General features: G+C 40.3%; 1 protein-coding gene and 1 pseudogene across 1 annotated transcript in view; one reads left to right on the forward strand and one right to left on the reverse strand.

Moving 5' to 3' along the window:
• The first annotated feature begins 622 nt into the window (after positions 1-622).
• DIP2B (disco interacting protein 2 homolog B) overlaps positions 623-24,972 on the forward strand; it is a 122,607-nt gene continuing 98,257 nt past the window's right edge. Inside the window, exons 1-3 of the mRNA XM_077753673.1 lie at positions 623-740; positions 5,597-5,668; positions 24,573-24,701. Coding sequence (XP_077609799.1) covers positions 623-740; positions 5,597-5,668; positions 24,573-24,701 — 319 coding nt within the window. The remainder of the gene's footprint in view (positions 741-5,596; positions 5,669-24,572; positions 24,702-24,972) is intronic.
• On the reverse strand, positions 15,341-16,723 carry LOC144222834 (large ribosomal subunit protein P1-like; annotated as a pseudogene).

Raw genomic sequence — 24,972 nt, forward strand, 5'->3', positions numbered from 1 at the left:
GTCTGGTGTGCATCTCTCCCACAGCAATTATGGACTGTTAGTACAGTTGCTTGCCTTCCTCTTCTCTCTTTGCAACATAGTTGCTGGCCCCGATCCCCACCTGGCCAGTAGTAGGCTTTAGTAGGCTTTCAGTAAAAGTTTGTTTTGTAGCCCAGACCCCATACCAAGTAGTCTGAATCACCATAAAAACTGCAAGACAGAGATTATTGTTACCCATTTTACACACAAGAAAACCGTGATTTGTCAAGGGCTAGTCACAAAGCCAGGACGTGGTAAGGCTGTGCTCCAGATGTAGTTCTGTCTAGCACAGACTCTTGAGTGCCAGCCACAGCACTGAACCACCGCACCAGTGCAAATACACATTCAAACGGCTGACTGATTTGTAGGACTCCTCCTCTCACTGCTGACCTTCTAGAGGCTCATGATGGCTAGCAGGCTCACACACACTCTTCCCTGCCCCCTCTTCACTCTGCTTAAAGGTGATTCCCGGGCTCCCTATGCCAGGCTGCTTTCATTAATCCCAGGTAGGTGAGGAGAGAAATTGGGAACGTATTTCCCTTAGGTTCTGCCTCACATATGTGTCTTTCCATCAGTCTGGAATTGGCCTTTCGGTATCGTGGCCATGACCATCCCAGAGCAAATGAGCAGTCTAAAGTCCCTGCATCTTCTTACAGGCTGCGTGCCTCCACACCTGCCGGGTCTGAGGACGCCTGCGAGTGGCTGCTCTTCTAAGTGCAGATGTGGGTGTAGAAATACGTTACCCGGGTGGGAAGGGAAGGCTAATCCTCTCTTTATTTGTTTAGTTCTCGAAGAACTTGAACAACAGGTTTAACTTAGACCTGTGCCATTTTAATGCATATTTTATACAGGTATAGTTATGGCACTCCTTTTCGTTTTATATGCCAGGTGGCAGAAAATCTGTTCTGAGTGAGAGTACCTATGGTGTGACTGAGTGTCTTCTAGCTCCTGAGGTTCCATGCTCTCCCTTGAGGCTCTGTCGCCACCGAGACAACAATCTTACCCTCTTCTCCGGTCCCCTCCTCACGTTTAGTCAGCAGAAACCCCCAGCATGCTCTAGACGCAGTGCTCTAGCACTGCACTCTTTAGTGCAGTGATTTCCAGGCCTGCTCGATTTTTTTTAAAGACTCATCAGAAAGGCACTGGTTAGAAATGCAAGTATCTGGGTCTTAATCGAGACCTAGTCAATTGGAATCTTCATGGGAGGAGCCTGGGGATTTATATTTTTACAAGTGCTTCAGGTGATTCTCAAAAATTGGGTGTTTGGAAAGTGTTTTGGTGCAGCAAACACTGGTTAACTACTGGTGGTGAGAATGACAGACTGAAGGTGGGCAACAACCAAATGTAGACTAACAGATTCAATTATGTGCACTAACCAAACTCCTTCAGTCTGTCTTGCCCTCCCCTGGCTAAGGGACACATCGATAACCACTGGAGTTCTTCGACTTTTAGCACCCAGTGATTTTATGTGCTTCATTCCTCTCTTAAGTCTGAGTGCTGCTTTCCTGGTCACCTTTGAGGTCTAGCTGTCAAGTTTCAATAAACTTGGTTTGCTAAATTTCTCTGGCTGGGCCTTTCAGCTCCTGCTAATGTAAAGACTGCTCTTTCTCCCTTTTCCAGTTTTCCACCCAAGTACACACGTCTCTTTGATTTGTTCTTCTCTCACTGCCACTATCTTACTAATTCATTCAGTCATTCATTCAACAAGCATCTGTTGTGCCAGGCTGTGGGCGGGCTACAGAGATGAACACGACATAATCCCTGCCCTCAAGTGCATGGTCTAGTAGGAACACAGGTGTGTAAACAAATAATTAAAATGCCAGTGATGTGCTAAGTGCTATCAAAGAAGTGTGTGCAGAGTTGAAGGGGCACCAGGAAGAAGTGACTTACAAGTCCTGGCAGGTGTCACAGAGGAGGTGGCTTTTGAGCAGGGTCTTGTGGTCATAGAAAAGAGGGAAGGCATTTTAAAGGCTCATCACCACAGTCTTCACATTCTCATTGTAGTTCATCTTCTAGGTCTCCTCAGTGTCTTTGCTCATTTATGGATCTAATGGAGCTGATTGTCATGACTGAATTGGACTCCATTGATTGACTTTTTTCAAAACTCAAGATGGTTAGCTGTTGATTAATGTCCAAGATCCCAAGTCTCCCAGTCCTTCCCACAATCAGTTACTGACAGTAAATGGTTGACTCTAAACCCTGAAGAAAGCTTATAAAGGCCTTTCACTTTATCAGATGTGTTCTGAGCCAGCGGAAGTGGTCTTTGTACCCTTCAGGGAGTAGGATGTGTGTGTACAGTGGAGGTAGGGAAGCTTGTGAGTGGGAAATGGGACAGGAGAATGCTCCATTGTTTCTTTTGCAATAAAAGACTTGATTTCCTCTTTTTAAGAAGGGTTTCCTTGGTAGGCTTCCATCTCTGTTAGTTGTATGTATTGTTGGAGTTTACCGACACTCCTCACTTTGCTAATTGAGAAGATTTGGTTTTTATTTCCAAAAATGCACTGCAGGTTTCTCTTATTTCACTAGAAAAGCAGAGATGAAGGGCCATTGTGATTAAATTTGTATAGTCTAATAAGTAATTATGATTATAGTTTTAAATACTTATTGTTTCTTGAAATAGTGGATGCTCATTATAGAAAAGTAAGAAAATACAGATAAGCAAAAAGGAAAAGAGGCTAAAATCAATCACAATCTTGCAAGCTGTAGCTAGCCACTGTTAATATTTTGGTGTGTAAAACTCCCGATTTTCTTTAGGCATACATTTGTATGTGTAAAACTATTATTATTCTAAAAATTGAATATACTGTATAAACTGTTTAGTGTCTTACCTTTTTTCCTGTTATATATATATATAGTGACCATCTTACTGTGTTCACAAATACATATTTGTAGAACCATTCATTCTTAATGAAAAAAATCCTTATTTTTGAGATTATGCAAATCGCCATCTTGTTTTTTTAAATCAAACTCAAAGTATATAAAACAAGTGAAACCCCTCATATTCCCATTCCCCAAAGGATCAACATTTATTTAATGTATATATAGCCTTCCAGACTATTTTCAATTTATTTTTTTTTTAAATATTTTTATTTCTAGGAGAGAGAGAGAGAGACAGCATGAGCAGGGGAGGGTCAGAGAGAGAGGGAGATACAGACTTCAAAATAGGCTCCAGGCTGTGAGCTGGCAGTCAGCACAGAGCCCGACGCGAGGCCCAAACCCACGAACCACGAGATCATGACCTAAGCGAAAGTCGGATGCTTAACTGACTAAGCCACCCAGGCACCGCGACTATTTTCAATTTATATGCAAACATACCTATTGCTATTTTTTACAAAATTAGATCCTATTATACTCACTGTTCTGAAACTTATGTTTTTACCCTTTCTGTATTTTAGATATCTTCCTGTGCCAGTAGATTTGGAATACCTGCCCAGTATTATGTAGACCAGGATTTCTGTTGCTTAACACTCCTGACATTTTGGACCAGCTAATTCTTCATTGTGGGACTGTCCAGTGGATTGCAGGATGCTTGGCATCGTCCTTGGCCTCTATCCCTTAGATGTCAATAGCACCCCTTCCTCTAGTTGTGACAAAAATATTTCTAGATGTTATCAGTTCTCCCCTGGGGAACAAAATAATTCCCAGTTGAAAGCCCACTGGTGTAGATGGTCTATAATATAAGCATGCAGACTCCTTCCAGTTTTTTCATTACAAAGAATGGGTCAGGCAATATTCTTATTTGATTTTTGTCACCTGTGTGAATATTGTCATTGTCTAAGTTCTAAAAATGCAGTTGCTGAATCAAAATTTTGATATAAATTGTCACATTACTCCAGAAAGGTTATATCCATTTATTTTTCAGCTATATCCTGATCAGTCCATAACTATGTCTCTCTTTCCTCAGTTCTAGATCCACATATCCAGCTGTTGATGGGACACGTCCCTATGTGTGTCTCATGGGCCTCTCCTAAGCTCAACTCCCATTTTCTTCAGCCTTCCAGACTTCCATTTCTTGCTGTATTTCTCTGTCACGGAATAGCACTGCCATCTGCCAGAAACCTTCTCACCCATATCCATCCAGTCATCAAATCCTGTCCAGTCTTTCTCCCTAATATCTCTCTTAATTTCACGTCTTTTCATCCCTTCTACCACTGTCTTTAAGCTACTCCTAACTTGTCCAGATCACTGTAGGTAGTAGCATAACGGTAACAGATAGTCTTTCTGGCTTCTGCCCTTGGTCTCACTCTCATTCAGGAAGAGTGAACTAACTTGCTGCACTGTGTAGCCTGTAAGTGTCACCCCCCTGTTTACGCCCCTCAGTGAGCCCTGTTACCTCCCCACCATTGACTACATCAGTCGTGTGCTAAGGTGAAAGGCAAATGACATTCACCACTCGTGATTTCAAATTGGTGTCCATCAGTGTTGTAAATCTTAATGTACAGCTTACTTTTTATGCTTTTTTCACTTTAAACTTTTTTTGTGAATTAAAAAATTCTTTTAAAATTATTTATTTTATTATTTTTTGAGAGAGTGCACAGGTGCACGAATGGGGGAGAGGGCAGAGGAGAGGGAGCAAGAGATTTCCAAGCAGGCTCCACGGGGAGCCCAGCGCAGATCTCACGACTGACCACGAGATCATGACCTGAGCCAAAATCAAGAGTCAGACGCTTAACCGACTGAGCCACCCAGGCGCCCCCCAAAATTCTTTTTTAGAAAACAATGCTGTACCATGTCACCTCACAACATGTGTTTATTCCCCCAGCTTTGAATTACTCATTCTCCCTTGAATTAACTTTTGTTCTCCTGTGTTTCCTGTTCCTTTTAACCCTGTTCTCTACTCATTCATCTGTTAACCCTTTCTTTAATACCTAGCATATTTCTTGGCATTTCAACCACACATTTTTTTCCTCCATCAGTCAGTTTATCCTTACTGCATTTGTTGCACGTGTGTTTTTTTTGTGTGCTTCAAGTATACTTTTTTAATTTAACCTTGTGAAAAAGACATACGTGTACATACATAATACAACCCAGTGAATCAAGGGGAGGGGCATGAGAAATCCAGTCCTGGTTCAAGCATAGCTACTAAGATGCAGAGAGGCCTTTCAGGTATCCCACCCCAGTGTCTGAACTTCGACTCCTCCCCTGAACTAGACTTGTGATCTTGCGTGGTTCCATATAGCAGTATAGTTGAGTACCTCCCATGCCTGTTGCATTCATGTGGTCAGACTGAGACTTAGGAGAGATCATTTGTGTGCCAGCCTTGCAGCATTCCATTTGAGTCTGTCTTAAATACCACGGAGACGAGGGGTGCCTAGGAACTCGGGAATCTCTGACATGGTATGCAGCATATTGCTATGCTGGCTTGGTGTGGAGACAAGCCCTACAATTTTCCACAAGGAGTCGGCTCCAAGACTGTGGGAAATCACACATAGCAAAATCCTTGGCAGAGAACTATACATTTTTTCCCCTACTCTCTATGTGGTAATTCTATAACACTCTGTAATTAATTTTATTTTTATAGTGAACAACCGCAGAGTAAGAATAATGCATAACCTATTTCTGTTTCTTCCTATTTTAGGGGACATCACACAGAAGGGATATGAAAAGAAAAGGTCGAAACTCCTGTCTCCCTACATCCCGCAGACACAAGGTAGGCAATGAGAAGGGGTTTAAATCTCTTCAGTATTTTTACACCAAAGAATGCTGTCTTATGGGAGATCTGTCTTTTTGTTGGTTCCTGTTTTTTCCCTCCCTTCCTTACCAGAGGAGAGAGAGGAAAAAAAAAAAAAAAAACGGAAGGAAATAAAGGAGGAAATGAATCCTGACTGAGCGTCTGCCGTGTGCGAGGCACTTTTAAAATACCTAAGTCATCAAATCACTTACACAGAGCTTGGGTGATAGTGTGTGTGTGCACAGCTGACATGATTCAATGGCAGACAGTTTCAGGTCATGGAAAAGCTGCATCTTATTTATGCCTGAGCACAAGGTGTAGTGGAGAGGGGCGAGGGCACCAAAGATAAGAAGGATGAACAGACATATTGAGTACTGTGAGGCACCGCAAGGATCGCAGTACCTGAGGATTTGGGGGTAAGAACCCTAATAAACTTGTCTGTTAGTTCACTTACTTCTTCTACAAAGAGACTGGTGGGTTCTTTATATGTCAGATAGTCCTGAGTCATTGTGTGCTTAATTCCAGAGGGCTTGCTGTAACCTTTGCCTGTAGGCAGGGCTGTCTGTCTCTAAGTCATCATATTTTTTTTCAAGTTACTCAGATTTGAGGATTTCCTTTTATAGCCTATTTCTACTTTAATCACTTTTACTAGGAGGGATTTTTTCTTTATTTCTAATTCCTCCTCTGCAGTCGAAGTCCCATTTCCTCAAGCCTGTTCTTTGTGGAGCTAATTACTTTTACTTCTGGATTGTAAATACCTTATGGACTTTGTATTCCCTGTAGTTCTAATATTAAGCCTTGCATGGGGTATATGGTCTGTAAATACTGAGTGATTAATAGAACAAGAAAATGAGTAATGGTGATGTACCAATATATTTCACTCTTTTATTTCCTGGAAATGCCTCCCTGCAAAAACTAGTGGGACAGTGCAGTGACAGCAATATCTTGATGAACAGACAGATTCAAAAGGAATTGAGAGAGAAGAGGTAGAAATTGGGCCAGTGACAGCTAATGAAAAGCCAACTTTTGCTGAGCAGGGTATGGCAGAGGAGAGGAACACTCTGGCTGCTTAAAGGTGAATCTGGCCCTTGCCCCCGTAGGGCCAGAGATTTTCTTTAGTCACTTTGTGAAAAAACAATTGGATCCTGGGAAAATGAGTCAATAAAAAATAGGACCAAGAAATAGAGTCAATATAAAAAAGGACTCTGATCTGTCTGTTATCTGTAGTCAGCCTATATAGAAGCCAAATCATGCTCAAAAACCAGTTTATCGGTTTACTGTGAGAAACCACTGAGACATACTCAGGTCTCTGTGGTGAGCACATTCTTGCACCTTGGGTAGGCCTACACGGGGAACCAGGTCACAAACAGAAGGCTCTTCAGTTGGTACAAATGAGACATTTAACTGCGGTAGGCCAAGAGAATGGAACATAGCCGTTGCACAGGAGGAAGGGTCTTGCAGATGCTCTCATGCAGAAAATAGAAGCCGTTTGATGACAGCTCCTTCCATTTCCTGCTATCAAACTTCAGACTTGCCGCATCTGTGCCCAAAATGTGCACCCCCTTCCTTCTGGTTAGAAAGGTAATCTGTTCCTCTTATCCAAGGCCGGGACTTCCGCCTGTGCTCTGGATCCCATTCCCTCTTCCTTTTTCTGAGACCTTATATTATCATCCACTGACACCAAGGACAAAGCAGTAGGAGCGAGTGGGCTGCCACTGGTGTCAGCAGTAAGGTGTGCAGTGTCTGTAAAGATTTAAAAAGCAATAATAAAACCAACACAAAGTTGGTCTGCTTTTTATTATTGCCCTGTCTAGCAGCTCCAAAGACTGTAAGTATAAGCTGCCCCTGCTGCCCCGCCCCCTCGATCTGCCCTTGCCATGGCCTCCAGTGCCCAGCTCTCTTGTACACTCCCTCTCCCTCTCCACCGGACTCTTCCCTCAGCAGTCCATCGTGCTTGCTGCTGTTCTGCTAAAAAAATCCTCCCTTGTTAACCTCTTCCATTCACGCCCTCTCTGCCTCCCCTTTGTGACCAAACTGCTGCGAGCTGTCTATACCTACTGTCTCTGTTTTCTCAACTCCTCACTTCTCAGCCCGGTCCAGTCTCTGCTAGAACTATTTTAAGTGACATCACAGAGGAAGTTACCACTCTGCCTCTTGAAACACTCCTTTTGAAACTCTCTCTTCATTTTCTCACTCTTCTCTTGCTGTTGCTCCTAGTCATCCTTGACGGTTCGTCCTCCTCTGTTAAATGTTGGAATTTTCAAGGGAAGGGCCCAAGCTGTCTTGAGGTCTCACTCTATAGTGGCGGCCCACAGACGGCAGCCTGCATCACAGTCACTGGAGGGCTTGCCAGGACACAGACTGAAGGACTCCATTCTCAGCGTTTCTGATTCAGTAAGTCCAGGTTGGGGCCTGAGAATTTGCATTTCTTTAAATTCCCAGGTGATGTTGAGGTTGCTGGTCCAGATAACCTCACTTTGAGAACCAGTGCTCTGTCTTGCTAGAGTATTTTAGCCATACCTGTGGCTTTATCATTGAAGTACAAGTAACTCCAAAATATGTATCTTAAACTCATATCTCTCCTAAGCCTCTGACCCATAGATCCAACTACATACGTAATATATCTCTGTTTATATAACTTAAAGGGACCTCCATTTCAACATGTCCATTAAATCGATGACTTCCACACACCATCCCTACCACCGTAGCCAACCCCTTCATACATGTACACACACACAGCAAAAAATAAAAACAAAAATCCAACTACAGTGACCTCTAACCTGCTCTTATGCTTCTCTTCTTGTTGTCTTCTTCTGAGCAAATCAGACTCACATTTGAAAACCCAACAAGGTGGAGACTTAGAAATCCTCCTCAGCATGTCTTTAATTCCCCATCTCTTGTCTGTCACCAAGTTCTATCAGCTTTCTGTTTCTTCATTTTTGAAAGGTTTAATTTTTTCCTAGGAAATCATCTATTTTGTATACATCTATTTTGTATAACTTCAAATTTACTAAGTTATCCACAATTTTCTTTTTATTTTTAAAGCCTCTGTTTGTTTACATTGTTTACTTGGATCTCTTTTTTTCTCTTCATAAGTCTTCCCAGAAACTTGCCTTTTCAGGAGTGCCTGGGTAGCTCTATTGATTAAGTGTCTGACTTCAGCTCAGGTCACGATCTCGTGGTTCCTGAGTTCGAGTCCCACCTCAGGCTCTGTGTGCTGACAGCTCAGAGCCTGGAGCCTGCTTCGGATTCTGTGTCTTCCTCTCTCTCTGCCCCTCCCCCCATTCGCTCTCTCTCTCTCTCTCTCTCTCACACACACACACACACACACACAGAAGAAATAAATAAACATTAAAAAATATTTTTAAAAAATAGTTTGTCTTTGCAAAGAGTAAGCTTTTGGTTTTATTGAACCTTTTAAGTATGTCTTTATTTTCTTGTTTATTATTTTTGGCTTTCTCTCTCCCTCCCCCCCAGTGCTAAAAGATGGTCTTATTAAAGCATGGGGACAGGACCCATGGGCAGAAAGAACTGCTTATTATTTTCAGCTTCCATATGTATTTTCTTCCCTGTACTTTTCGTTTACTCTTTTGTACTCTTTCTGCATTTCCTGAGTTGGATGCACTAGATTTTCTGCCTTCTTTCCTAAGGTAAGTGTTTCAAATCTCACTGTGGTCAGAAAACCTGCTTATACAAAATCAAGTCTTCGTTATTTGTTACAACACGGCTAGTATTTGGTAAATTTCTGTAACTCAGCTATTTGCATTTTATTTGTTGAATGGATGGTTCTGGCCCATTAATGCAAAGTAATTAGCTGTATTTTTCAGATCTTTTCTATTCTTAGTAACTTTCTGACAGTTTGATCTGTCATTTCTAACAGAAGTATATTGAAACATCTGTACCATGACTGTGTGTTTGTCAGTTTTCCTTGTAGCTCCTGTCAAGTTTTATATGTTTTAAGGCAACAGTTCTAGAAACAAGACAAGGATGTCTACTCTCACCACTTTTACTCAGCATATTACTGGAAGTCCTAGCCACAGCAATTAGACAATATACAGAAGTAAAATGAATCTAGATTGGTAAGGCAGAAGTCAAAACTCTCACTGCTTACAGACGACATGATACTCTCTATAGAAACCCTAAAGACTCCCCCAAAAGACTACTAAGACTGACAAATGAGTTCAGTTAAAGTCACAGCATATAAGATGTATACACAGAAATCCGTTGCATTTCTGCACACTAATAATGAAGCAACAGAAAGTGAAATTAAGAAAATATCCCATTTATAATGGCACCAAAACCAATAAAATATCTAGGAGTATGCTTAACCAAGGAGGTAAAAAAGCCCTGTATGCTGAAAACTATAAAGCACTAGTAAAAGAAATTCAGGACGATACAAAAAGATGAAAAGAGCATGGAATCATGCCCATGAGTTGGAAGAATTAATATTTTTAAAAATTTTTATATATTTTTAATTTTTTTAAGTTTATTTATTTTGAGAGAGAGAGAGTTCAAGCAGAGGAGGGGCAGAGAGAGAAGAGGAGAGAGAGAATCCCAAGCAGGCTCCATGCCATCAGTGCAGAGCCCAATGCTGGTCTCGAAACCACAAAACCATGAGATCAGGACCCGAGCTGAAATCAAGAGTTGGACACTCAACTCACTGAGCCACCCAGGTGCCCCAGAATTAATATTTTTAAAATAGCTATACTACCCAAAGCAATCCCTATCAAAAATAACAACAGCATTTTTTACAGAACTAGTACACACAATCCTAAAATTTGTATGGAACCACAAGAAACTTTGATTAGCCAAAGCAGTCTTGAAAAGGAAAAAACTGTGGAGGTATCACAATTCAGATTTTAAGTTATAAAAGCAGTAGTAATTGAAACAGGATGGTACTGGCATAAAAATAGATACATAGATCAGTGGAATAGAGCAAAAAACCCAGAAATAAACCCACAGTTATATGGACAAATAATCTTCAGTGAATGAGAACTGAATATACAGTGGGAAAAAGACTGTCTCTTCAACAAATAGTGTTGGGAAAACTGGACAGCAACATGCAAAAGAATGAAATTGGACTACCCTGTACAAAAATAAACTCAATATGGATTAAAGACCTAACTGTAAGACCTGAAACCATAAAAATCATTGAAGAGAGCACAGGCAGTAATCTCTCTGACATCAGCCATAGCAACATTATTCTAGATATGTCTCCTGAGGCAAGGGAAATAAAAGCAAAAATAAACTATTGAGACTACATCAAAATAAAATGTTTCTGCACAGTGGAGGAAATAATCAACAAAACTAAAAGGTAACCTACTGAATGGGAAGAGATATTTGCAAATGACACATCTAATAAAGGGTTAGTCTCCAAAATATATAAAGAACTGATAGAACTCAATACCCAAAAATCAAATAATCCAATTACAAATGGGCAGAAGAGGGGCACCTGGGTGGCTCAGTTGGTTAAGCGTCCTACTTTGGCTCAGGTCATGGTCTCGAGGTTCAGGAGTTCGAGCCCCGAGTCAGGCTCTGTACTGACAGCTTGGAGCTTGGAACTGCTTCGGATTCTGTGTTTCCCTCTCTCTCGACCCCTCCGCCATTCATGCTCTCTCTCCCTCTCTCTCTCAAAAATGAATAATACAACATTAAAAATTTTTTTAAAAGAATGGGCAGAAGACACGAACGGACATTTTTCCAAAGACATCCAGATGGCCAACAGACACATGAAATGAAGCTCAATATCACTGATTAGGGAAATGGAAATCAAAACTACAACGAGATATCACGTCACACTTATCAGAATGGCTAAAATCAAAAACACAAGAAACAACAAGTGTTGGCGAGGATGTAGAGATAAAGGAACCCTTTTGCACTATTGGTGGGAATGCACATTGGTGCAGCCATTGTGGAAAATAGTATGGAGGTTCCTCCAAAAATAAAAAATAGAACTACCCTATGATGCAGCAATGACACTACTGGGTATTTACCCCAAAAATACAAAAACACTAATTCAAAGGGACATATGCACCCCTATGTTTATAGCAGTGTTTTTTTTTTTATAATAGTCAAAAAGTTTACAAAGTCAGAAGTAGAGCTTTGTTACTAGGAACACATGAAGAATTACTATGTCTTCTTTGTGAATTGTTCCTTTTATCATGAGTAACTGTCATTGTCCCTGTAGTGTTTTTTTCCTTAGGCTTTTTATTTTTTTTTTATTTTTTTAAATATTTTTATTTATTTCTAGGAGAGAGAGAGACAGCGTGAGCAGGGGAGGGTCAGAGAGAGAGGGAGACACAGACTCTGAAATAGGCTCCAGGCTCCGAGCTGGCAGTCAGCACAGAGCCCGATGCAGGGCTCGAACCCACGAACCGTGAGATCATGACCCGAGCTAAAGTCGGACGCTTAACCAACTAAGCCACCCAGGCGCCCCTCCTTAGGCTTTTTAAACAATCTAAACTGTCTAGAGTTATTAGACATCGTAAGTCTCCTCCCAGACAATGCGAATACTTTAAAAATGCTTCAGTACCGATTATGGTTACTTTTGGTCTTAAATTTTAGTACTACCTTGTTTACATACCCCTTCAATTATCAATTACTGTCTTACATAGCTAACAGTACTTTATTCTTTGCTCGCTTACTCTTCATACATCTCACTCCTTCCTCAGTTTATTCTCCTTCTTCCTACAGTCCATCAAAGAGTAGTTACATACTTTAGGGAGGGTTTATTAGTGGGAATTTCTCTGCATTTGTGCTTATCACTCGGCTCATCTCTGATCTTGAATCTATTCATGTCTGTCCCAGAATGGAATTGTGTGTAGGGCTGGATGATCTATATCCTATAGGTTCTGTAGCAAAAGAAGAGATTACCCCATGGAGTATTTACCCCAGATATCTTTGTAGATTTTGAAGAAAGCATTTAGTTTGATTTCTTTTAATGACATGGAAATGCAAATTTTAAACTTATTTACTAAATTAATGTCTGATGTAGAACTAAATGCAATAAAATTTGTTTTAATGTTTTTGCTAAGAATTTCCTAAATCATCCTTTTGGAAGGATAACATCTTCTAAACTCTTTCTGTTACCTTGTTAGATCTCATTAATTTAATGGTGAGAAGCTTCATTGTGAAGGTTACTACTTGAGTATAGTGTATAAAAGTGGTATTCTTCACTAATCTCTTTTGAAATAAAAAAAAGTAATACTCCCTGCAATACTACATTACAAAAATAATTATGTACACATGCTTATCTAAAAATTTAGCAAATGATTTTCTGTGTGGAATTTATTTGGAGTTGAAATTATCTTAGATTGCATACCTATGTATATTTTAGATTATTTTTCTCAAATGTTAAATAATCTTTAAGATTTTAAAAATTTAACAACATAGCAGGAGAATGGAAACGTGTATAAGAGAACACAAGGTTGAGGAAAATACATAGAAATTAGATTGTGGGGGGGCACCTGGGTGGCTCAGTTGGTTTAGTGTCTGACTTCAGCTCAGGTCATTATCTCGTGGTTCATGAGTTTGAACCTCATATTGGGCTCGCTGCTGTCAGTTTGAGATCCTCTGGTTCCCTCTCTCTGCCCCTCCCCCACTTGCACTCTCTCAAGGATAAATATTTGTTTAAAAAAAAAAGAAATAGTGGAAATTTGAGTAAGGACAATATTGGTTAATAATAAGCATGATATAGTTCATTGGTATCACAGGGGTTAGATTCTAAAGTCACTATATGACAAAAATCTCATGTATCAAACTAGTTAAATCTCCCAGCATTGGAACTATTGTGGTTTCTTTAGTTAAACAAAAACCAGATTTTTATCTGGTAAATGAAGAGCCATGTTCTATGAAAAATATGTGTCTTGATAAAGGTTCAGATTGTATTCAGAGACTCAAGAAGCTCTCACATCAAAAGTTATGGGAGAAATGAAGCTTTGGCAGGTTCACATCTTCTCATCTGAGCCATGGCCTCTCTGAAATGAATGGCCCATAGATAGCACATCTTTGAGTATGGAAACTACTGGGCCTGCATAGAGAGCTTCTCACTCACCTCAGTTAGCAGATGTCCAGGGAGAAGGGGCCAGGAATTAACTCTTTTGGCATGGCCCAAAGAACTGAAATTTGAAACCACAGGTGCTCTAACTCCTCTGTAAATTAGTGACTTTTGCCCACTCTTAGAGTTGTAGAAAAATGGAAGATTTTATGAAGGGAGGCAATTTCCCTGGGCTGACCCCGGGTCTCATTCTTTAACTCAAGATACTTTGGATACAAGTAACGGATATTTCAGCTAGCTTTCATAGAAAAGAGTTTACTCGAATGATACACGGACAGAACCGTAGGACAACACGGATTTACTAAGCGCATCCAGGGTTCCAAGTGCTATGGAGACACCAGGAGACCATGTCAGACAAGGCTGATGACTCTGCCTGGGACCTCCTGCTGCCCTGGCTCACTCCCTCACTCTACTAGGTTTGTTCAACTAGGACCTCCACAGAGAAGCCTTCCTTGACCAGCCCTATCAAAAACAGTCCCCACTCCCTTTATCTGAGCTGCATTTTTAAAAAGTTCTCCCTAACTGTCCCACTGATTATGATTTTTTCATGTATCTTACTCCCCTACTAGACTCTTAAAGTCTTGGTCGTTTAACTCAGGAAAATTCTTTTTTCATTATTATTTATCTTCTTTATGTCCCCAGTTTCTAGCGTCAGGGCCGACGTATAGTATATATATGTTCTAGAAATGTTTGTGGAGCTGAACAGAAAGGACATTTCGAATTTCCAGTATCTCTTTTAGTAAACATCTGTGAAGATGAAAGTTGTCAAGTAATGAAAGAAACGGTTTACTGTACGGATGGGAGAATGATGATCCTGGCAGCTTGTCTCCACCCTCAGTAAATCTTTTAATTTGACCTGCTCCAGCTCCCGGAGACTGTGCAGAATATTTTGGCTTTCATGTGAGATTTGGCATTTCTCTTTAATTTATTTTTGTTTTAAATGAAATTAATGAATCTATTTTAAATAGTCAAATAGGGCTACAAGGTTTGTAACAACAAAAATGGGCAGTGTCTTCTTCCCTAGATGCAGATTCTTTCAACTCGTTTAACTGTTTCTTCTGATATTTACCTCTGTTTCTAAGTAATATTTTTACCACTATTTCTTGCCTTTTTTCCCCCAATTTGAGTCATTATGTATTTCCTACTATAAAAGATTAGAATCTTCCTCTCTTATATAATAGTCTCTCGGGGCGCCTAGGTGGCTTAGTCGGTTAAGCGTCCGACTTTCGCTTAGGCCATGATTTCGCGGTTCGTGGGTTCGAGCCCTGCGTCGGGCTCAGTGCTGACTGCCAGCTCGGAGCCTGGAGCCTATTTCAGAGTCTGTGTCTCCCTCTCTCTCTGACCCTCCCCTGCTCACTCTCTCTCTCTCTCTCCTAGACATAAATAAAACATTAAAAAATTAAAAAAAAAAAAATAGTCTCTCAACTACATAGACACACACACCCCCTTTTCCTCCTTACCCCTTCCTTCACATCTCCCATCTCATACTCATTCTGAGCAGTATGCTTAATATATTACTGTTATTAAATTGGCATTCAGTGCTTTTTTTTTTTTTAAGGAGTTCAGTTTTTTATTGAGCAGGTTACAGAAGAGGTTTAGTCAAAAAGACCAAAGCCAATGTCATCATCAGATTCCTCTGATTCTTCTTTCTTTGCTTCCGCTTTCTACTCATCAGCTGGGGCAGCCTTGGTAGTGGGAGCAGGACCTCCTGCTGGTGCAGGTCTGCCAGCCCCTACATTGCAGATGAGGCTCCCGATGTTGACATTGGCCAGGCCCTTTGCAAACAAATCCAGCCCGAAAGATTAAGCATGTACACCTGCTGCTTTAATGAAGGCATTGATCTCCTCCATGACAATCACCTCATCATCGTGTAGGATGAGAGCCAAGGAGATGCAGGCAGGGTCCGAGACAGAGGCGATGGTGCAGGCGAGTGCTGAGCAGGTGCTGCTGGGCGCGATGCTTGTCACCTGATGAAGTGAGGGCCTCACCTCAAGCTGGCCTTAGCGTCCTTGGAAGGAACAAGCACCTTAGCAGCAGCTTAGGAAAGTCAGTGCTTAGATTATTAATCACATAAATATTCACAACTAAGCCTTTTGCTTTACTAGGATTGTGGGGTTTTTTCCTTTTTCTTAAAATTATCCATTAGTTTTATTATTGTTTTCGTAGAGACTGCTCTTGGTGCTGTCTCTCTTCCTGTATGGATCTGAACTGTTTTCTTGTTCTCTAACAGGTCTTCATCATAATTCTGGTGGCATTTTGGGAAGGAGTAGGGATAGATAGAAGCATTCATTCTGCCATCTTTAATCAGAATTCTGTTTTTATTTTTACTTTTTTTATTCTAGAGAGAAAGAGCATGTGTAAGCAGGGGCGAGTGGCAGAGGGAGGGAAGGAGAGAATCTTAACAGGCTCTATGCTCAGTATGGAGCCCGATGCAGGGCTCTATCCCATGACCCTGGGGTCATGACTGAGCCAAAATCAAGAGTGGGACACCGGACACCCAACCAACCAAGTCACCCAGATGCCCCTAAGGATTCTTTATCCTAACATTCCTATGTAAGCATTATTCCAAATTTGTACAAAGGTAATTTCTATCAAACTAAAAGATCCCAAAGACCTTAGTGCTTCATTTTCAGTGTTTGCCAGCAAGCTGATCAGATGGTCTCCAAAACAGCCTGATTCTCGTGTTCGAACTGGGAGTCCTCCCTGCTTCGGGTGGTCTGCTCTCTCCAGTATTTAAAATTGCCCTTGAAGCTCAGTAGTGGCATCTTCTTTGAGGCCCACGTTTCTTGCTTTAGGACATCACCACAGCTTCTGCTTTTGATGCCATTGATGTAAACAGTCCATTCTGTCTTCCTGTATTTGAAATTGTTTGCGTATGTGTTTTCCTTCTTCATCCTTAGCGTTTGTCCCCTCGGTCTTTCACTTCACTTTAATTGTGCTTGTCTCTTGGCTTTAGAATAGGATCTCACCTTTTCCATGTCTCCTCTTGGTCTAGGTTTGCACATTATTTTTTCCCCCAGTCCCTCACCTGCTGCCCTTTTGGGAATAAGACCTATCAGTTTAATGAATTTGGTTATGTGTTGACATTCTGTAGCTTGCCCTGGTAAGATGTGACCCAGAGGGTTTTCCCAAACTTCGATTTCTTTTGTGATCACTGCTTATTTTGCTAGAGGGTATTTGCTCACCGGTTCTCCTGGTCTGTGTACCTTGTTCTGTTTGCCCACGGCTCCACACCCCTCTCATCACCGTTCTTCTCCATTCAGCCCTGCCTTTGAGATTGTGTATATGACTGAGTTAAAATGAAGTCAGAGAAAACTGGCATCGAATGCTGTTTGTCTGAGGCCTCTGATAACCCCTCTTGAGGATAGTCTGTGACCTTATTTTTCTTTTTTTTTTTAAGTTTTTATTTTAATCACCTGACGCTTATCATGACAAGTGCCCTCCTTAATCCCCATCACCTATTTCATCCCTTCCCCTTCTCTCCTCCCCTCTACTAACCATTAGTTTACTACCCTATTTTTCTTAATGAGCTTGCATAAGCAAGAAAATTGTGAAAGGCACTTTTTTTTTTGACATAAAACTTGTATTAGCTTAGAGATACATAAGCTATTTTGTATAGAGATACACAAATAAGGCTTTTCAGATTAACATTTATCCACATCCTTTAAATTGGTATCTTTCCATTTTTGTCTGTTTTTCCCAGCCACTCACTATCATTGCTGGAGAGCTGAGGAGACAGACAAGATCTTAATTACTTATTTTAGCCAAAATTTTGGGTGCCTACACTATGAGACCCAGAGCCAATTACTGTAGGAGATACAAGATGAATTAAGACCAGACTCTGACCTGGAGTTATTTATGTTGTAGTAAGAGATAAGACAGGTATACAAATGAGGATTATAAAAGACACAGTAAAATAAGCATTGTAAGAGAGTTCTAAACAACGTACTATGAAAATTCAAGAGGACATGAACTTAAAACCAGCTATTGAAATAAGGAATGGCATTTTGGAATGCTACAGAACATTTCCAACTATATAAATGTTAAGTAGGCAGCTTGCCTCTTTGTGTGTGTGGGTGTGGAGGGGCATGGGTGGGATTTATTTTATCTATCCCATTTTGATTTAACAGTTCCTTCCCGTGTAAGGATCACATCCTAATGGAAAGAACTCAGAATTTTTTTATTCTAGTCCCAGTGCTGCTCTTTCATTTGCTAGGTTTGATATTAAAGTCTGGAGTGGACACACATTGCAGTCATGTTTGTTTCCACATCCCTTATCAGAAGGAAGTCCATTATCTTCCTCTGGGGGCTTCTCTGAATTGTTCAAGGACCCCGTGGGAGATAGCGCAAAGGGAGAGGTAGTCAGTACTGCTTCCACACCCAAAAGGGAAAAGCCCCATAGTCAGCTGCTGCTTTCCAGTGCCTCATGGAGTACTTTTAAACACTGGTCGTCACCTTGTGGCCAGTGATACTGACCCACTGCTAGGCATGCTTCGGAGGAGGAGCTTGTCTCTGCTCGGCTCAGCCAAGGTCCGACAGGTGACCTCTCAGGACAGAGCTCTTTAGCTCCATGCTCAACCATTTCCTCATGGCCAGGGGCCCAGGAAGCTCTGGGTCAGGATCTGTTCAGACACCTGCCACTTCACAGACCCAGAACCCCTACCTCCCCTTTCTCCCAGAATCCACCCCTAGGAAGCAGGCAGGTGGCGCCTTTCCCAGATTCCAAATGCAAACACTCTCATTCTTTCCTCCCTTTCCCCAGGCAGTGAGGTTTATCACCCATCCTTGTAAGGCAGGCTGGGGGTCCTTGTCCTCCAAAGGGAAGATTTCCCAAGTGATTCAAGGTGATTATTGGTATTCTCTCAGTATAGAAAACTAAATTTAATCTGTGCTGAGTGTTCTACTTCCTTAATGGTATCTATCAGATTATGCTATTGTGAAGCTAAAATGAGAGCTGTAGAAATGTTATTATTGTTATTCTATCATTTCCCATTTAAATCCTTTCAAAGAGTGACCCGGCCCTGCTTTTCTTCCAGCCTCGTTTTGTATCTTGCTCCATCTTTCACTGTGCCTACCAGTCTCTCTTACTCTTGTCAAAGTTTTCTCCCTCACTGGACTTCTGCACATACCATGCTTTTATAGAAAGTGGCTTTTCCTTCTCTCTGCCTACCTAGAGCCTACACCAGTGTCTCCTCTTAACAGACCTTCCCTGAAACTCTAATACTAAACGAAATTGCCCATTCTGTGGACTTAGAGAGCCTTGTTTTTTTCCTTCTCAGTACATATCACAATGTAAAAGATACACATGAATTGGCGATCACTTATTTAATTTCTTCTCTGAACATCAGCACCAAGATGAGTGAACATGGACTAACCACTAAACAAGGCGAGCAACTAAAAAAAGTTGCATTATTATGTTGTTTGGTTCTCAGAGCACATCCTGCTCTACTCTGTTACTCTTACAGGTGAGAATATCTGTTAAATCATAGGCAGAGTTGAAAGATAAGAAGCTGAGATTGGCTTTCTTCCATCTTTCTGAATGGAAATTTTACATAGCTTCTTTTTCAAGTTATCACTGTTAATATCTGTGTTCAAACAATGGCATCATGGAAGACTGTATTTGGCAGAGAACAATAAATTATGTATGTGTTGATCCTTGAGAAGGAAGGCATTGTGTTGTGGAAGAAATTAAAATCTGGTTTTTCTGAAACTTATTAAATCTGTATCATCACTATTTAAACATAATGGCGACCCCTAGTGGATATGTCGTACAACTGACCAAAATATTAGGAACCCTCAAACTGATAGTCATTGTATTAATAATTAGAGAGTAATCTTTTTCTTTGAATCTCAAGTATGTTTCACACTAGAATTTAGGAGTTTTGACAGAGACTTGATTTGTGAGGTCCACAGCTCTTGTTCCCTCACTTGCCTGTATTTACTATTTTTAATTATTTTGATTTATACATAACTCTATTAGCAAAAGAATGAAATGGTAAAGAACTACAGAGTGCCTCATTATTACCTCATTCTAGCTACTTACAGGATTTTATGTCCTATTTGATCCTTATAAGTGTATATAAGTAGTTTTTATGCACACACTCGTAATCACATTATGGACATAGTATTTTGTGTTCTTTTATCACTTGACATGATTTCATTTAGACTATGAACAGAATCAACATATTTTTAATTTTTTTGTGGTGTGTAATATCTTATTGTGTTGATACATGTAGTGCATTTTATCTTAGCTATTAGTTTCTGTGATCGTGAAACTATATGCATCTTATTCAAAATCTAGAAATCTGCATTTTCAGGCCTCAGGTAATTCCTGGGATCTGGTGGAGTGTGAAACCCTGGCTAGGGAATGATTCATCTTTAAGCAGCATCTTGCCTGCCCCACTGACATGGACATGTTGTCAAATAAAGCCCTGTTGTGCTCCCATGTCCCCTTAACCCCCCTCTTTGAGGAGAGCTGAGGTACATTGTTCCCTACCCCTTCCGTGACAAATTGTTGCCCTGGCAAGTAAGCTAAGGTGGGAATAGATTCCAAAATTATTTTAATCCAGCCAGGACACAGTATCCCCCCCTCTCCCAAACACGCATTGATTTGTCACTTTTGGGAAAGGAGACATGATTTCCCAATTAGAAGATTGGAAAGTCCTGCTGGTACAGTCATAATTTATCTAAAGAGCTGAAAACTGAATATTAATTTTAACTTATTTTGGTCAGAATCTATTCTCTCGGGTATGATCTTGAATTAAGAAGATCCCCGTATCATTTTAATTTTCTTCTTTATACTTAACTATTGCCTTGATCTGTAAGGAACATATATTATTTTTATATTCTGGAAAAGGTAACTTTTCTAAGTTACAGCATCCCAGTAAACGCTATGGAAAAATATATAAAACATTCAGAATCTCATCCCTTAGAGATAATTGCTATTAACATTTTATTGTATTTGTTTCCAGTTTTTTCAATGCACATGTAAAATATATTTATAAATATTATATTTTAAAAAACAAACACCAGCACATGGTAATAAAATTTTATAAAATTCATATAATTTGGAGGAGAATGATTATTTACTTTCAAAAGAACTATCTATAGGGCACCTGGCTGGTTCAGTCTGAAGAGCTTGCTACTCTTGATCTCACGGTGGTGAGTTTGAGCCCCACATTGGATATAGAGATTACCTAAGGAAATGAAGAATTATTTACAGTTTCCTCATTAAGCTCCCCTGTTACACTTAAAGAGATTCAATTCTTAAGAATTCTTTTACCTTTTTTTCTTTTCTTCTTCTTCTTTTTTTTTTATAACTTCTCTTGAACTTGAAGCCAGGTCTATTGCACATTCAAGCCAAGATTATTCTGTCAGAAATCCATGTTTTTGTGGCATTGTGCTTTGTGGGCACCTGAGGAATGCTCACTAAATAAACTTGTCAGCCACTTATTGAAACTGCAAATTGACCTTCTGGTTCCATTTCTGACAAGATACAACACAATGATTGTCATGGTTTTAGACCCAAAAAGGACCTGGTCTGCTTGGATGACAAAATTCCTGAAAGAACTGAGACAAACACTGCAGAGCATCATAGTAATGTTGCTTGGTGAATAGCGCGTTGTGCGGCCTGTTTTGTGTGGGGTTTTTTTTGTTTTGTTTTGTTTTTTGCTGCTTTGATTTAGTTTTGTTTTTTGTACCAGCTCAGTAGATTGCTTGCTAAATGTCATCTGACTCTCAGTTCTTATTAGATGTCTGTATTTGTGTTACATTTTCTTGTGGTTTGATCTCTGATAATGCCTAGATAATCCCGAGTGGAAATGTTCATTCTCTTTCATTTTCCCTCAAACAAATGTATCAACTCCTGGCTTCCCTATCACTGCTCTGTCACTTTTTTGAATCAATTTTTATTTTTAACCTGCCTTATCTTCTTTCTCCTAGTTAAAACTACATTGAAAAGTACAAAGTAAAAGCAAGAGAGGAATGGTTAAAAAAAATACATAAACCTTTGATGTCCATCCTTTGTGAAATGAAAATCCATGTTCATTCTTTCCATCCTTTGGATCATTAGCTATCTCATTCAGAAGCCCTCATGTTTTGGAGCAGGGTGATTTGGTCAGCCCTAGCAGATCTATTTATTTAATTTAAAAAATAATCAGTGATGAGTAATTCAGATATATACTCCCTGTGATACCTTACCCCCCAAAGTAATACAAAGCTAGTGTTTTAAACTTAGTGCTCTAAGTCAAACCAATTTTGCTGTGCATCCTTACAGGCAAAGTAGCTCATGTGTGCTATTCTGATTTCCTTACTGTATAGATCATCTGACAATGCAAATAAAAATAGCCCCTGTATATTTTTTGTTCTCTATTTAAAGTTAATTGGAATATGTTTTAAATAATTTCTTTATGAATGGCTGAAAACTTTGTTTGGAGGAGCTTTTTGCAGAATCATGTACATGAAGGCAAGTGATTTTTTTTTTAATTTAAATCCAAGATAGTTAACATATAGTATAGTAGTGATTTCAGGAATAGAATTTAATGATTTATCACTTACATATAACACCCAGTGCTCATCCCAACAAGTGCCCACCACCCATTTAGCCCATTCCCCCACCCAAAACCCTGCCAGCAACCCTCAGTTTGTTCTCTGTTTTTAAGAGTCTCTTATGGGTGGCAAGTGATTTTTTAAAAAATTGTTAAATGTTTATTTATTTTGAGGTGGGGGGAGGGCAGAGAGAGAGGGAGACACAGAATCCAAAGCAGGCTCCCAGCCCTGAGCTGTCAGTACAGAGCCCGACGCAGGGCTCAAACTCACTGACTGTGAGATCATGACCTGGGCCGAAGTTGGACGCCAACTGACTGAGCCACCCAGGTGTCCCTGAGTTTTTTTTTTTTTTTTTTTAAAGAACTATTATCTACCTGCTGACTATAAATCCTGAAGCATTTAGATGTTCTTAAACTACATTATTAATTTTGTTTGCATTCCTCCTAACAGTCTTGGGAGAATTTTCATAACCTTTTCTTCCTTCCTTTCCTTTCCTTCCCTTTCCCTTCCCTTCCCTTCCCCTCCCCTTCCCCTCCGCTTTCCCCCTCCCCCTTTCTCACTCCCTCTTCCCCCTTCCCTTTCTCCTTCCTTCCTTCCTTCCTTCCTTCCTTCCTTCCTTCTTCCTTCCTTATTTTCTTTCTCTCTCTTTCTTTTCCCTCCCCATAACCTTTTATGATTGAGAACCAGTGGAGTTAGACAGATTCAGGTTGGAATCCTGCCTCTTGTCATTCCCTGGTTCTGTGTGACTGCATAAAATAGTCCATGTCTCTGATCCCTTTTCTGTAATAAGTTTAAAGTGTTACTGCTAACTTTTAGGATTGTTATGAGAAATAAGTAACATGAGAAAACCTGTATGCAGTGCCTAGCATAAAACAAACCCTTAAATGTTAACTTTTATTATACAATGGGAGTTGTTAAGCTTTTTTATAAAGGGCAGGATTGTAGATACTTTACGCTTTGAGGACCATCAGTCTCTGTCTAATTACTTCATGTACCTTACAGCATGAAAGCATCTATAGGCGGTGTGTGAACAGATGCGCATGGCCATGTTCTGATAAAACTGTTTATAAAAACAGACGTAGGCTATAGTTTGTTGACTCTTTATATACTAAGAGATGAAGCTAAGTATGAAAATACTAAGAACTCAGTAAAGCTTTTCTGTGAAATGGACTATCAAAAGAATTTAAGTTGATTTAAAACTTCAGTTTACAATCCCAGACATTACATTTCAAAATATCAGTGTTAAAATAGATTCTGCTCAGTTAATATATTTTATATTAAAAATTTCAGCTGCCAGGAACCATAAAAAAGAAAACATGTCTAGATCCATAAAAGCACTTTAGTGGAGAGCATTCTAAAATATATTCTTCTTGCCTTCTTAAAAACAGTATATGAGGAGCACCTGGGTGGCTCAGTTGGTTAAGCATCCAACTCTTGGTTTCAACTCATATCATGCATGATCTCATGGTTTGTGGGACTGAACTTAAAGTATTTTACTTCTGATTATTTTACCTGTTTATTTCCCACTTCCCCATATTCTTGATAAGACAGTGAACATTGATAGGGCAGAGAATAGGGACAGGTCAGGTACTGGAAAGGGGCAAGGCAAGTTCAGTGGGTGACTCCAGTTGAAAGAGGGGCTAATAGACTTGACTCAAAACTGTTTACATAATAAGCACTGTAGTTTTGCTTAAGTGACATGTTTATTGGGAGTAACTTATGGTGGGGAGGCTGAAGGTCCCCAAGCTATTCGTTGTACCGTGAATGCAGGATTAGAAGGTCATATACACCCCTCCATCCCCCTACCCCATCAGTTCTTCAGGTCTTTGGGGGGTGCCTGGTGGCTCAGTCCCTTAACTGTCCAATTTCAGCTCAAGTCATGATCTCGCTGTTCACAAGAACGAGCCCCGTGTTGGGCTCTATGCTGACAGCTCAGAGCCTAGAGCCTGCTTCAGATTCTGTGTCTCCCTCTCTCTCTGCCCCTCCCTTGTGCATGCTCTGTCTCTCTCAAAAAACAATAAACGTTAAAAAAAAATTCTTCTGGAATGGCCTTTTCACTTTACGTTTATCTTTTTGCTATTTCTCTCCTATCACCTGTTGACAGTTAAGATGATATTTTTTAGCCTGGCTGTCTTTGCACCATTTTTAGGTATGTGTATTGAAGCTCTCTAATGGGGAAATGGTACCTACCTCAGAGTGTTGTGAGAATGCCACAAAGTGCTCAGAAAACTGTAGCTACTATTGTTATCAGATAACCATATTCCAAACTTCCTTTTTTAGAAACCGAATCAGCAGTACAGAAAGAACATAGAAACCAGACACCTGCTCCACCTGCAGCTCAAACTTCTGCTCCTTCCAAGTACCACCGAACTCGATCTGGGGGAGCCAGGGATGAACGTTACCGATCAGGTGAGAAGGAACTGAAATTTACCAGCAGAATAGTTTCTAGTGACTGTAGTATGAACTCTGTATCCTGAAAGCTTTGAATATTTGGGTTTTTTTTCCCTTGAAGGGCCAAGCAAGTCTATATTAGTTCATTCATCAGTCGTTTATTATCTGTTATGTGCCACGTGTGATAGACAGATACTCAATATTTGCTGGGGCTACAACCCCAAATACGACGTTTCTGCACTCAAGGTCAGCAAGGGAGCCTTCTAACATGTACAGACAAGTACAAAGA

This window comes from Crocuta crocuta, unplaced genomic scaffold (genome assembly GCF_008692635.1).
Source record: "Crocuta crocuta isolate KB4526 unplaced genomic scaffold, BGI_CrCroc_1.0 scaffold30, whole genome shotgun sequence".
NCBI classification, from domain to species: domain Eukaryota; kingdom Metazoa; phylum Chordata; class Mammalia; order Carnivora; family Hyaenidae; genus Crocuta; species Crocuta crocuta.